This window comes from Micropterus salmoides, unplaced genomic scaffold, assembly GCF_014851395.1.
Source record: "Micropterus salmoides isolate LMB-PRFRI ecotype aquatic unplaced genomic scaffold, ASM1485139v1 Ms_hic_scaffold_14, whole genome shotgun sequence".
NCBI classification, from domain to species: Eukaryota; Metazoa; Chordata; class Actinopteri; order Centrarchiformes; family Centrarchidae; genus Micropterus; species Micropterus salmoides.
The window spans coordinates 30424744-30440498 of record NW_024040485.1 but is presented as its reverse complement, the minus strand read 5'-3'; the positions used below and the strand labels follow the sequence as shown (position 1 = coordinate 30440498).

The 15755-nt window shown below is 38.0% G+C and overlaps 1 protein-coding gene and 1 gene segment (V, D, J or C); one reads left to right on the top strand and one right to left on the bottom strand.

Annotated features, from left to right (window-relative positions):
* Positions 1-305: 305 nt before the first annotated feature.
* LOC119902648 lies at positions 306-1321 on the bottom strand. The segment is given in 2 exon segments: positions 306-1030; positions 1123-1321. Coding segments are annotated over 2 exon segments (381 nt in total).
* A 991-nt stretch (positions 1322-2312) lies between these two features.
* On the top strand, positions 2313-11370 carry LOC119902654. The gene is made up of 5 exons (XM_038718980.1): positions 2313-3070; positions 3163-3480; positions 8947-9000; positions 10110-10418; positions 10502-11370. Exons 1-5 carry the CDS (start codon positions 3028-3030, stop codon positions 10765-10767), a joined length of 990 nt encoding a protein of 329 aa, XP_038574908.1. The 5' UTR covers positions 2313-3027; the 3' UTR covers positions 10768-11370.
* The last annotated feature ends 4385 nt before the right edge of the window (positions 11371-15755 follow it).

Sequence of the window (15755 nt, the reverse complement as noted above, 5' to 3'; positions counted from 1 at the left end):
CATATTCACTAATATTATGAAATACTGGATATTTATAACATCGATTCTGCTTTTGAATTTGAAAATTTAGGTCATCTCTGGAGAATCGCGCTCGTCTCTTAAATTTATTTTGATTTACTGGAGACTTAAAAAGTCAATCATTTATCTAGAATTTCCCACTGTGAAGTTTGATTAAACAGCAGCTGATGAGAACACAGAGCAGAGTTACAACATCAACCCTGAGTTTCTCTCATTACTTTAAGGTTTCAGGATGACCAAGAAGATGGTTTACAACAAAACTTAATGACCTCTACAATAAAACAACAGAAGGAAAACTGATGTTTAATCTTACCTGTTACAAAGAGTTTAGTTCCAGAGCCAAATATCAGGTATCTGTTGGACCCACTGGATCCTCCCACAGTGAAATACACTAATACAAAAACCTGTCTGCTGCTGAATGAGTCAGCTGAAACCAACTTATGAACCAGGAAGCTCAATGATGTTCACATACAGTGTACAGTGTTTATAGAAATTATAGAGATGTAAGTAGATAGAAAAGTCTTACAGGTGAATATTAACTATACACACACACCTATCACACATCCCGTAAGGCTTTTGGAGGTGAAATATGTGAACCTGGGCTGTGGTTTACTGCTCTCTTCCTGTCACAAACACTGTTTGACATCTGCTGGTTTTTGTTCAGGCTGCACGGATCATTTCTCACTGTGGAGACCAAACTTCCAACAGGAGCAGTAGTAGGTGGCTGAATGGAGGAGTTTAATATTTGTGATCACCAACTCACAGCCTTTCTGTTTTCTCAAAGCTGAGAAATCATCTTCCTGAGGATGATTGTAACCTGAAAAAACTCGACCATTACTCCTGTTAATATCTAGAATCCTTGTGAATGTTTCTGTGTCTTTCTTCTGGTACCAGAATACATTATCTCTGTCACACTGGTCAGTTCCTCGACAGCTGAAGGAAACAGTTTCACCGACTCTCCTGGTCCATGTTAAATCCTCCTGAATCAGGTCTGCTGCCATGGCAACCAGCGCTGTAGAGACACAGACAGATAGATGAAGGTCAGTGTGACAGTGTTTGTTCCAGGTGGAGTTTGCTGGCTCCTGATTGGCTGGAAACACTCACCTGAACACAGACAGCACAGAGCAGCAGCTGGGAGGAAAAGCATTGTGTGCAGTGGTGTTTCCTCTGGTGAACCTGGGGAGAAGTGGCGCTCTGATGCAGCTGAGGCCAAACAAGGACGAGCTGTGAGATCAGACGAGGGCCGCGTGGTTTCTAACGGGTCCTCAGACCTCCCATCAGCCCCTGCGGTGGACAAACAAGGCTACTGTCTGACAATAGGTCCATTTCACAGCAAACATGTCCCAGTGAAACATGACACCAACAGTCTGAAACTGAAGCAGCTTAATGGAATTCAGCCCTAATTATTTTCTTGTTTACACCCCTAACGTGTCAAAATGTCTCTCTGAAAAGGGCCCATTATAATGACAGTTTTTAACAGTTTAAAGCTAGTGTACAACTTGAATGTTTTAGTTTTGGTACAATCTGAATGCTTTTATTAACTTCATTTGATGCATAACAGCTTAAATTAAATTAATAATAAGTATTATGAAGTACTTTCTCCATCATTCATTTTTTGGAGTTGCTCCTAATTTCATTAATTAAAAGTATAAACACAAGCAGCAGCTTATTTGCTTCTTAAACTCGTTCTGAAAATATTTATTGAAATATTAATGGAATAACACGGTCGAACCAACCTGATAAATGTCTGTTCCTTTGAAAAGCTTAAGGAACGGTTACAATACATTTAATATTATTTTAAGGGATGTTTGTTAATAACTATGATAAAATGACTAATGAATATTTCCTGTCACAAAGGTGTGACATCAATAAATAAGCTCCAAGACCAAGGCTGTGTGATGGATTTCTAACTAAGGTTCATCATTTGGTGAATTTCTGTTGATGCTGACATTAACCAACACAGAGAAACACCACCACCCTGTGTTCAGTCAGATGAAGTGCACAGGTCTCCAGATGCTAAAAATAAAACATAGTGATATCTAGCGGATAAAAAATAAAAATAGAATTTACACTATTTAACAGTATTACTGGCATCATTGTTGTTAGTATTCCCATGATACTAAATGTATCATGCCAATACAACACAGTAAATTTTTTCATGTGTCGCAGAAATGAAATGATAAAATGTGAGGGGACATTTAAGGGTTAAAGTCAGTTTGTAGGTTTTGTATTTTCATCCCAGCTGTTAAACAACAGATAACAGTCTGTGTTACTAAATTCAGCACCAACCTGAATGTGTTTGTGGTAACAGGAATGTTTGTTTGTATTTCTGCATCATCGTGAGCCAGATTTTTTATCTGCTGTCAGATTCAAATCAAGACGAAGAAACTTCTCAGTGAATCAGTTCAGAGAAACAGAGAAGTCTGGGAAACAAGAAGCATTTAGAAACAACGTTAAAAGAATGAGAAGAACAGAAAGATAAATAGTGTCAGTAAGAAATGAATCTGCTGGCTGACAGTAACCTTCATCTTCTTTTTCAACAACAGACATTTGAAGATTGAACACAAACAGGATTTTGGAGAATGAAGGTCTCAGTGTGACGAACCACACAATGAAAACAAGAAGCTGGTTCCACTTTTTATACTAGAGAGACACAACTACATGTTCCTGCCTTGAACTGATGATTTTCACTGTTAGAATCAGCCGAGTTTGTAGTTTTCCTTCTTTCTAATGTAGCTGTAGTGATTTGAAATAGTTCAATAGAGGAGATGAACTGTAATAAAGCAGAATGAGCTCCGACTCAGCAGAAAACCACACAGCAGCTTCAGCTGAGCTGTCAATCAGCAGCAGCAGCCTTATCTGTCCGCCGCAGGGGCTGATGGGAGGTCTGAGGACCCGTTAGAAACCACGCGGCCCTCGTCTGATCTCACAGCTCGTCCTTGTTTGGCCTCAGCTGCATCAGAGCGCCACTTCTCCCCAGGTTCACCAGAGGAAACACCACTGCACACAATGCTTTTCCTCCCAGCTGCTGCTCTGTGCTGTCTGTGTTCAGGTGAGTGTTTCCAGCCAATCAGGAGCCAGCAAACTCCACCTGGAACAAACACTGTCACACTGACCTTCATCTATCTGTCTGTGTCTCTACAGCGCTGGTTGCCATGGCAGCAGACCTGATTCAGGAGGATTTAACATTGACCAGGGGAGTCGATGAAACTGTTTCCTTCAGCTGTCAGAGAACTGACCAGTGTGACCAGGATTATGTATTCTGGTACCAGAAGAAAGACACAGACACATTCACAAGGATCCTTTATATTCAGAGGAGTGATGGTTATGTATACTCAGGTTACAATCATCCTCAGAAAGATGATTTCTCAGTCATGAATAAACAGAACGGCTGTGAGCTGAAGATCCAGAAAGTTAAACCCTCTCATTCAGCCATCTACTACTGCGCCTGTTGGAAGGATGGTGGCCACAGTGAGAAATGATCCGTGCAGCCTGTACAAAAACCTTCAGATGTCAAACAGTGTTTGTGACAGGAAGAGAGCAGTAAACCACAGCCCAGGTTCACATATTTCACCTCCATCTCAGCCAGAGTCACAAACATACTGAGCTGAGGGATTTCTTTAATATTCTATTGATTTCTATTTGATCAGATATTCCAGCAGGTTTCTTGTTGTTCCACACAGTGAGGACAAACTAGCAGCACAGAAGCACAATGAGCAAACAAGACAAAGATGAAACAATAAAAGTGCAACCGTTACAGACAGAAATCATATGTTGTGTCATCAACAACTTACCTGTGTGCTTTATCAATACCAGGTGTTATCTAAAATGTGGAATGACTTCAGATAATTTCACTTTGAAGAAAAGGTGCACATTGTTTCATTCGTCCCCACTGTGTGGGACGGATGAAACACAGGGGTGGGACAGAAGAAACAAAATGATATACATTTAAATAGTTGTTATTCTTGTATTTATTTAGATAGCTTGACACTGCCCTTCTCAATATGTAATTGCAAACTCAATATGTACTTTTTCTTAATAAAAAAATAGTATAAATATAGCTAACTAGAATATTCAACAGCTAATTCGCATTTGGATTAGATATTGGCTGACCTTTTTCTGCACATCTGCAGCCTTTTTTCCTCGTCTACTGTAAAGACAATGTTATTTGGCTGTGAGCATCCTGGTGGTCCAGCCTACAGCTGCCACATCATGGCTTAAAATAAATTTGTCGCGATGTCTGACTTATTTGCCGACCCCTGCTGTACATTCTGATTAAATGATATTTCAGTTTTCAGTCTGACAGCTGGTTGTTAAAGGAAGGACGCTGGTGACCACGGAGGAGCTGAGCCTAGTAAAGTAAATTAGGGATGTAAACTAGTCCTTTCAAGCAATTGAGGAGATGTTTCTTTTGGATTTTAATGCACATATTAAATGCTTAGTAATAATACAGAAATCATATAGAAAAAGAGATGCATCAAGATGGATCGCTCTCTGAATTCTAATCAAATGGTGAGGTGCCAAAAGATTCTCATCCCTACTGCCCAACCAGTATTCCCATTCAATTACTTTAAAATGTTATTTAAAATGTTTTGTGGAGCAGTTGCCACAATGTCTCCAGTTGTCCACTGCATCTGTTAGGGCCTGTCCATAGGCTCGCCATTCATCTGTGACAACATCTGGGCCTCTTCTTACATGATGTTATATTGGTCAGCAACAGGTCTTGAGCCATCTCTCACCACGCCCTGAGAATGAGTTTCCTTGATTTAGCCTAACTAATTTGTGTTTTTTGCTAAATTGCAAAGTGTTCAAAATTCATAAAGATTGTTCATAAAGTGAAGAAACATAAGTAAAGTTTTTTTTCCTGCTTTAAGTCACTTTACTTAAAACAAACAAATACGTGTTATAAGGTCTTATAATTTGTTCATGTGGTATTTGTTACGGTTAGTGGTGTGGTGGCAGGTTGGAGGACCCAAACACAGGACGCAAGGCAGAGGAGGAACAGTTGAATGGAGTTTATTTACAAAGGCGAGCACACTTACAAGCAGAGTGGCTGATCAACAGAGTCCAAAAACAGGTTATCCAAACAGAAATCCAAAAGTACGGGGTGACAAGACAAGCAAGGCTGGTTACAGGAAGGCAGCGAGTATACACACGACAGACTCGGGGGTAACATGAGCAATGACCGGACAAGGGCTGAACAGAAAGACCACATATATAACCAGGGATAACGAGCAGGGCGGGAGCAACACAGGTGGCAGACATGAGGCTAACGAGGGAGGCAGAGAGACAGCAGGAAAACAGAGAGGCAGGCAGGCAGAGACAACAGAGAGAGCACTTTAGACAAGCAGACATGGGGCAGAGTGAATAACCAAGAATGCGACAGAGCTAAACAGAACCAGTAAAAGAACAAGGGAATACACAAGACTAAACAGGGAACACAAGACCAGGAGTAAACACAAAAGATATTAACTAACGTACAGGACTAGGAACTAACTGAACAAGACTACAGAAAAACATAGAAAACAGACTTAAACAGGAAAGACATACACAAATACCACACTCCTAACAGTATTATGTCCACCTATAAACAGGGATGGACATTTTAACACTTTACTTAAAAAAAGAAAAGATAAAAGTACAATACAAATGTATTACCAACAAGTTCAGCTTTAAAGGTCCATTACAAACAACATGTTTTCTAATTTTAATCTAAAGGACTTTTTGGCCCCAGTTTCTGCCTGAATACAGACAATATAACATTAAACATTACTATAAGCTATTATTCCATTTTATATCACTAATTCTAAATTGTGACTAAAGTCTATTTATAACGAGGCAGAGTGGATGGTTATAATGTACTTTAGAACATGGTAGGAGAGTCTTGGTGTACAGTGGTAAAAAGTGATATTACTATTAGTTATAAAACATTAAACCAAAAGGTCATAATGACTTATAAACTTTGCTATAACACCTAATGCATGTTTGTAAGTGATTATAACAATTGTTATAATGTCTTACAGAAGCATTATATCATGTTGTAAACATGCATAAGTCATTATAGAGATGACCTTCATAGAAAGTAAGTCTCTAATCTTCTGGAAGTTTATTCTAGCTATTTGCTGCATAGTAGCTAAATGCTGCTTCTCCATGTTTTGTTATGACTCTGGGGACAGTTAACAGATTGATCTCTGATAACCAGAGGGGACTAGAGGGTTCATATTCTAAAAACATTTCAGTGATTTATAGGTGTGGTCAAATTTTCAGGTCTTTGTTAGAACTCTAGCAGCAGCATTCAGTACAAGCCATTACAAGTCTGACCTCCTAGTACTAAAGGGATGAACAATTTTTTGTGGTGTTTTTTGGACATAAGTCATAGTAGGTGATAGTAGGCTGACTTTATTACTGACTTAATGTGGCTGTTGAAATTTAGGTATATAAGAGTCCATAATAACACCAAGATTTCTAGCTTGGGTTTCATAGACAAGGTGTGAGATGTGAGATAAATTTCACCCTTCCTTCTTTGGCACCAAAGATAATTATCTCAGTTTTTTCTATAGGATGATAGTCATTTGATGATAGAGCTAAATGGATCTGAGTGTTGCCTGCATGACTATGGTAGGTGATATTGTTATTTTGCATGGTTTGGCCTAGCGGGAGCATGAAGAGGTTAAACAGAGGCAGCCCTAGAAATGAACCTTGTGGGACTCCACATGTCATGTTAGTTAGTTCAGATACATAGACGTATTGAGTGGTCAACAACGTTAAATGCTGCACTAAGATTGAATAACACCAGTACTGAAATTTTGCATGAGTCAGTGCTAAGACAAATATAATTTAGAGAGAACAGTTTACTATTTTTGCAGTATGTCTTTGGAGGCAGCAGGGAGATGGCTTAAGTTGTCTTACCATTTCCTCAAGAGTTTTGAAGTCTTTTCTCTTTAAAACAGAACATCATCATCATCATTAGAACATCAGTAGGGAAACATAACAGTTCAAGATGATCAATACTGATGGTTCATTAGTGCTCCTAGCTCATTATGGTTATTAAGCGACCTGAGGCTAAGTTTGAACAACCATCGTTGGCGTTATCAGCTGAGACTCCAAGTGATCGTTTGTTAAATTTCCTGGGAAGTGATGAAAGGACAGCATGATAAGTGGTGGTGCAGTAAGTAACCTCAAGAAAAGCAACAGAGTAGGATCTCTCTTCCAGAACATGCAAAAAATGTCATGTACTGTATCGGCCAAAATAGCAAAACAACATGTAAAATAAGGATGACTATACAGATAGAATCTAAACATATGCTGTGGTGTCACAATTAAAAATCCAAACCTACATGGCCCTGTGAGAAAAAGTGAGAGCCCCCTAAACATAATAACTGGTTGGGCCACCCTTAGCAGCAACAACTGCAATCAAGTTTTTATGATAACTGGCTTTTACGTCGCTGTGGAGGAATTTTGGCCCACTCATCTTTGCAGAATTGTTGTAATTCAGCCACACTGGAGAGTTTTCGAGCCTTAACTGCTTTTTTAAGGTCATGCCACAACATCTCGATTAGATTCAGGTCAGGACTTTGACTAGGCCACTCCAAAGTCTTCATTTTGTTTTTCTCAAGCCATTCAGAGGTGGACTTGCTGGCATGTTTTGGCTCATTGTCCTGCTGCAGAACCCAAGTAATTTTTTGTCTTGGAACTCCATTTTTCATATCATGAACACTGACCCTAACTGAGGCAAGTGAAGCAGTTCTTTGGATGTTGTTGTGTGTTTTTTCTGACATTGGATGAGTGGTTGCTGTGCTCTTGGGGCAATTTTGGTAGGCCGGTCACTCCTGGTAAGGTTCACCACTGTTCCATGTTTTTACCATTTGTGGATAACGGCTCTCACTGTGGTTTGCTGGAGTCCCAAAACTTTGGAAATGGCTGTATAACCTTTTTACTGACTGATAAATCTCAGTTACTCTGTTTCTCATTTGTTCCTGAATTTCTTTAGATTGCAGAATGAAGTCTAGCTTTTGAGGATCTTTTGGTCTACTTCACTTTGTCAGGCAGGCCCTCTTTAAGTGATTTCTTGATTGAGAACAGGTGTGGCAGTAATCAGGCCTGGGTGCGGCTAAGGAAATTGATCTCAGCTTTCCAAAGATGTGATAAACCACAGTGGATTTATGTTTTAACATAGGCCATGTAGGTATGGATTTTTCCACGTAATAATAAAAACCTTTGTTTTTAAAACTGAATTTTGTGTTTACTTTTGTTATCTTTGTCTGATATTTCAATTTGTTTGATGATCTGAAACATTTCAGTGTGAAAAACATGCAAAAAAGTAATAAATCAGAAAGGGGGCAAACACTTTTTCACATCACTGTATAAAGAATATCAATCAGGGAGGACATCGACAAAATTCAGGTGCAACCAAATACACAGTCACAATGTCATTATTTCTGCAGGTATTTGGTCATAAACCAAAGTACTGAACAAATTATAAGTTTGACCTGATGGCGCTAGATGAAAAGTCAGAGGTTCACCAAAGTTATTACCATTCATCCTGAGGGGAACATGAACGTCTGAACTGCATTTAATGGTAATCCATATAAGAGTTGAGATGTTATAGTCTGGACCAAAAACATCAACCTGCTTCTGGTTCTAGAGTCAGAATCAACAAAGTGTTGAATTTCTGAACAACATTTCAGTCCATCCATCTTTAGGTTCAGGTCCAATCCATCCATCTACTAAAGTAGTGGACCAGCAGACAGCAGAATCCACAGAGCAACAATGCTTGAAAATAAAAAAAACACTCATGTTGATATGAACATTAAAGAAACAAATCATGCAGTTGGATTATGATCCTGGTTCATCATTTAGACTCTTTCACCTCAGCTGACACATTCAGCAGCAGACAGGTTTTTGTATTACTCTGTTTCACTGTGGGAGGATACGCATACTCCTACTTGATCTTTGGCTCTGGAATTAAACTGTATGTAACAGGTAAGAATAATCATTAATGTTCCTTCTGTTGTTTTATTGAATAAGAATCAAAAATGGGTTTTTAATTTCTGCTGCTTCAGGCTCCACATGTTAGTTTGTTCATAATTAATAGAGCGTTCTTGCAGGCGTGCAGCTATTGTTACATAAAAACATTCAGAATTCCTGAAAAGATGTTTAAATCTCACTGCACAACTTAAGTTATTCTTTATTTCTGCACCAGATAAAACTGATTCAGATAGAAAAAGGTATTGACAAAATTAGAAATATATTTAGTCCTCTCAGTGATTCAGCTCTATCCCTTGCTTTTTTAAAACTGTGATATGGAACATGATTTAATACATGTCAGCAAATGTATTTTATACAGCATATAACTTTAAAATTTACTGCACGACATTTGTATTTTATATCATGGTACATGATTTTTATATATATATATTCCTCTTTCCAACACGTTCTCATCAAATTGGTATTTGACAGACAAGGTACCCTTCAGCATCCACAGGAGACGCTTTTTAATATGTGGTATAGATGTAATTTGGTTAGCTGCCATCATAAAAACCAAAAGATCACGGTTTGGTTAGGTTTAGTAAAAGATCATGTTTTAGATTAGGTCAAGGAAAAAATCATGGTTTGTGTAATAATGTGAAGGCAGATGGGTGAGTTACAAGAAAGTCCAGGGCTTATCATGCGGACGCCGAAGTGTATGTTGTGTGTCAAACGCCGATGCCTTTTCAGGCTTTCTCAAAGCATCAGTATTTGACACCCTGGGATGAGATCAGGCTTTCCTTTCATTTCTCATATCTGAACATTACATGTTAATTGGGTTTTAAAATGATCAGATAATTGATGTAACTTTTAAGTTCTAAAAAAGAATTGCTAAGTAAGTAACTTTGTATTTTTTCCTCATATAACATATTATTATTAAACATGATACGTGTGTGATATGAAGTTGAATCCAGTACATGCAGTGAACTGTGTGCTGTATTGATGAGGAGCTCAGTGATCAGAGTCCATGTAGTTTCCAGGATCAGACTGAATGCAGTGCTGGAAGCTGCTGTTGACTGTGTGAATGTGTGTCTGTGCTGCTTGTTGCTGCTGTCAAACTTCAGATGAGGAGGTAGTGAAGCCTGTGGTGAGCGTGTACCCAGCAGCATCCAGAGAAAACCAGGAGGAGAAGAGATTCCTGCTGTGTGTGGCTGCGGACATGTTTCCACCTCTGGTTCAGTTTTCCTGGAAAAGACGAAAGGAGAATGGTCCTCTGGAGGAGCTGCCCCCTGCTAAGGAGGAGCAGCAGGAGCTCAAAGAGTCGGAATGCATTGCCGCCATTAGAGTGACCGATCAGAACGCTCTCTACACGTATGAACACGTCTGTTACGTCCAGCACGAGACGGGCAGAGAAGAGGCCCAACTACAACAAGGTAATGAAGACTTGATGACTGTGTTCAGCAGAGATTTAGCTTCAGAGGACTGACATTTCTTTCTGACTCCTTTTCTGTTTCAGAGGTTTCTGCAAAGACATCACCTCCACCATCACGTCCACCATCACGTCCACCATCACGTCCACCATCACGTCCACCATCATGTCCACCATCATGTCCACCATCACGTCCACCATCAGTGTCCTTCCAGTCTCAGTGCAGGGTGAAGCTGCTCTCTTTGATGTACACAGTGCTGATAGTGAAGAGTCTGGTGTACTGCTGTGGACTCTCTCTGCTGAGGATCCGCAGAAACAAGGGGCCGTCCACCTGCTGCACACATGCTGACTGACGTTTTCTGTTGGTTTTTGCTACCATCAAATCTCATCAATTCATCTAATATATCTCTTTGATTTGCAGTCAGAAAAGTTCAGACATATTGTGGTTAGTTGTAAAAGATATCTTTTATGCACAGGTTAGAAACAGAAACATCCTAAAAATATAAACACATATACATTGTTGGGATCACAGGGACCTCACAGATAAAGGTTGTTAATTGGTGAAAATAAGTGAACCATTATCATGTGAGCCATTGAACTCAATTGGCTATCGGCCAACTCTGAGAAGTGTCACCGTCCAGACCCTCTCACCTGTATTATGGCACAACAAAAGACTGAAACTGAACAATTAGTTTAGTTTAGTCTTGAGTGTTTTGATTTGTTTATCTTGTTAAATAAATGCTTTGGTTATATATATAGCAGTTTCTTTTAATATAGAGTGAATATATTGCCAACCTCCTCCACATAGGAATCCAGATCCTTCAACCCACTATCTATTAATGGTTAGTGTATTTCATGAGACTGAAATAAGTAATTGTATGTATCTCTTGTTTAGGAGTGGTGCCCCAAGGAGAATAGCCTTAAGTTATATTTTAATAATTTATTAACTATAAACGTCATTTATATATATATATATATGCAATTACTGACTGTTATTTTTGTAGTATACAGTTATTTTGATGCTCTTATTTCCACTTTTAATCATGACTTTTATAATGCTGAATCATTAGCCGTCTGCTAAATATGCTATTGTATACGATATTTTTCTGTCTCTTTTTAATACATTTTGCAGAGTGTGTCAGGTTTGTCAAATTCTTTCAGTCTAACTTTCTCAATAAACTGAAAAATCACAGCGTCTGTGTTTTATAAACATTCTTATTTTTTATGGATTTCAGTTTGGCTTCACAGCAAATAATTAGACCAAGGATAACAAAGCTAAACAAAGATGAGTAAACAAATAACTGTCAGCAGGTGTGGGTGTGCCATCAGGTTCACTGCTGTCCCCCTTTTATAATTGTGTCAGTGTGGATATAAAACTCTACGCTGATGACACTGTCGTTTACACACATGAACAATCAGTCGGGTTTAAGTCTGAATGTAGGCAACACGATGGCTGTGTGTTTATTTCTTTCAAAACGCAGCTTAACTTTTTATTTTGCCTGCTGTTGTGTTGAAGCGTTGTTTGGTTATTATTACAATGTGATCACTCTGCTGACTGACTGACTGTTACAATCTGTGCGGGGTAATAAAGTAGGATCAGAGAAGACTGCAGCGGGTTCAACATATCTCCTTCTATTTCAGCTTCTGAGTTCAGGGTTTCAAGTTATTTTTCTCACAGATTAATAACACAGATCAAAGCTGAGACAGTGAGTACTCAGTGCTGAAATCAAACTGAACTTCCTGGAATGATTCTTTAACCAAAGTCGACCGTTGTAACTGTCATTGTGTTACTGATGTGAAAAAGTGCAGGTAGCGGTGAGGAGGCTGCAGAGCAGAAACCCACACAGCCTGTCTGCTGCAGGAAAGGAAGTGTTGATTGGCTGTCAACAGTTTTTTTATGAGTCCTAATAACCACTGAGGACAGATTCACATCTGCTGCTGTACACACTCATCAACTCCTCTCCCTCTTTGAAGCTGTTTGTTTTTTCTCTTGTTGTCTGGAAGTCTTTTTTAAACTGAGCCCTCCACCCACACAGAGTTGAACTGAGCCCACAGACCAACAATGACGACCATAATCGATACAGATTCAGAATTCCTGTTTGTTACATTGCACAATACATGATTGCAGAACAAGCACAGACAGTAAACTAAAAGAAATGTGACTAAAGACTGAAATATACTGTAATGTTAAACTTGTATTGAAAACAAAATTTATTGAACAACTTAATCTGTTTTTATTAACTCATTTTTAAGTCTAGTTTATATGTTTTTATGTTTAAAGGAACAAACTGACATTTTGCAGAAAATGTTCAGTATAAATGAAGAAGAATGCAATTTTAGAAATGACAGGGCCTTAAATATTTTGTGATGTTAATGATATTCTAAAATGTCTCAAGAAAACAACAATATAATTGATAAAAAATATATTTAATCAAAAATAAAAATGTGAGTCATTTTTAATCAAGTGATTTATTGACTGTAAAAAATAAAATACCTGTTGTTATTTAAAAAAACTGAACTTTATGTATAAAAAAATAGCAAAAAACTGTCAATAAAATAAGAGCAAAAACCAAACTGCAACATTTGGATAAAAAAATCTGTAACTTAAGCTGAAGACATGAAGAAAATCAAATATTCAGCAAAATATTAGAGTAAAATTTTTAGTATCATGTACAAAATAAGCATTACATTAGAAAACAACTGAACGTTGTTGTGGGAGATGTTATCAACAAGAAATGGATTGAAAGGATTGAAGATTGAAGGATGATGATGATGTTAGTGTTATGGTCTTATTTTTTTGATTTTGTTTCAACAAAATGACTGATTGTTTCCGCTAACAAGTCCAGTGTGTGTAACAAGTATTGTTTACACCAGTCAAAACAAAACTACACTGAACCAGGTTCTTCATAACGAAGGAACGTGTCACCTAAATGCAAAACATCTTTTTTAAATGTTATTGGTCAACAGTTATGTGAAGTTCAGGCTTTGGCCATGCAGACAGGACTTGTTAGTCAGATTGATTCATTGTTTGTTTTTGAAGAGGTAGATAAGATTCTTTACTTCAGAGACCGGCTCTGGACTTTATCTTCAGGCTTTAGCAGCCATGAGAAGTTAAATCTGTTGGGATATAGTCAGTCAGTCTTTTGTGTGATGACGGTGGACGGCCCCGTTTCTGAGGATCTGAGAGAGAGTCCACAGCAGTGCACCAGACTCTTCACTATCAGCACTACAGCAGACAGAGCAGCCGCTCTCTGTGCCAGGACTGGACGGGTGCAGCTGGTGGAGGTGAGACCACACACAGTGGGGAGCTCTTCCCCTCCAGGTGGGCTCTGGATGCTGCTGGGTACACGCTCACCACGGGCTTCACTACCTGCCCATCTAAAGGCTGACAACAGCAACAAGCAGCACAGACACACATTCACACAGTCATCAGCAGAAACACTAAAAACATTAGTCTTGTAAAATAACAGTATGTTTACCAGAATATATTTTAATATAGACATTAAATATACAGAATGTTTCTACTATTTTGTCTACCCCATGTATTTCAATAAATGTAGATACAATATTAATAAAACACAATATATATATATGACTTTCCCATGTTTTTGATCACAAACAATTCACTTTGTAATTGAAATATTTTCCTGTTGCCTTTATATTTTCCACCATATATCATATACAGATAATCTAAAATGTATATCTGGAAATTTAAAAAAGTTATGTAATGTTTCCTGATATATATCTGATATATCATAATTAGTGGTAAAAATGATTTGTATATGATTCCATGATTGTAAAAATATTTTGTAAAATAATGAAATAAGTAAAAACCCTCATACAATGTTTTTCACAATATAAAATATATTTAGAACACTAAATACAGTTTGAATCATACAAACTAACAATATTTATTAACACACAATATTATCTATTTATCACCATATAATATTTACAATATATTTACTATAAATCAAACATGTTAAAATCATATACCACACAAATAAACAACAAGTAAGAAACAAATAACACAGATTCACTGATATTACGAAATACTTGAAATTTGTAACATTAATTCTGTGTTTGAATTTGAAAATTTAGATCATCTCTGGAGAATCGTGCTCGTCTCTTAAATTCACTTTGATTTACTGGAGATTTAAAAAGTCAACTGATTAACAGAAAAATCCTCCACAATCATTCATCCAGAATTTCCTCAATGTAAAGTTTGATTAAACAGCAGCTGATGAGAACACAGGGCAGAGTTACAACATCGACCCTGAGTTTATCTCATTACTTTAAGGTTTTAGGATGACCAAGAAAATGATCGACACCAAAACTTAATGACCTCTACAATAAAACAACAGAAGGAAAATTTATGTTTAATCTTACATAGAGTTCAGTTCCAGAGCCAAAGATGAGGTGTCTGTTGGATCCTACCACAAAGAAACACACAGAGAAAAACCTGTCTGCTGCTGAATGAGTCAGCTGAGACCAAATTATGAACCAGGAAGCTCGATGATGTGTTTCTTTAATGTTCACATGCAGTCTACACTGTTTAAAGATATTATAGAGATGATTCAAATCAGCTTTATGGGCATGAATGTATCAACAGTATTGCCAAAGCTATATATAAATTAGATAAGGACAATTAATTTCATTAAATAAGGAACTAAAACAGTAAAGGATGATCACATCATCCTTCAACGGACAGTCAGGACTGCAGAAAAGATCATCACTGCCAACCTGCCTTCCATTCAGGACTTATACATTTCCAGAGTCAGGAAACAGGCAGGAAACATCACTGCAGATCCATCTCACCCCGGACACAACCTGTTCCAGCTTCTCCCCTCTGGTAGGCGCTACAGAGCACTGTACGCCAAAACCAACAGACACAGAAGCAGTTTCTTCCCACAAGCCATCTCTCTGATGAACAGCTGATTTCTGACTCACAATGTCAGGAACAATTCCTGTGCAATAACCCAGTAACTCTGTCTCTAATCAGCCACCTGTATACTGGTTACTGGATTATTTATTCATCATTCTCTATTGCACACTGATCAAACTGTTATATTGTCATATTGTATATACTGTTTACCAAACCCACCTACTTCAAGTACATAACACCTGCACATAATACTCATTCATTCCAGTATCCTTTGCTGTATGCTGCATCGCACTGTGTACATGTGTACATGTATGTGTACCTGTATATCACATCCACCTCTGACATGTAAGTCGCTTTGGATAAAAGCGTCTGCCAAATGAGTTAATGTAATGTAATGTAATGCAATTAAATCGAAAAAATAAGTGTATTGTATTATCATGATTTGTCACGCTTTGC

Bases quoted from the DNA above. Each gene is read 5' to 3' on its own strand.
- LOC119902654 (XM_038718980.1), top strand. From the start codon at position 3,028: ATGCTTTTCCTCCCAGCTGCTGCTCTGTGCTGTCTGTGTTCAG. The intron at 3,071-3,162 runs GTGAGTGTTTCC...GTGTCTCTACAG, and splicing joins TCTGTGCTGTCTGTGTTCAG to CGCTGGTTGCCATGGCAGCA. The intron at 10,419-10,501 runs GTAATGAAGACT...TTTCTGTTTCAG, and splicing joins AGAGGCCCAACTACAACAAG to AGGTTTCTGCAAAGACATCA.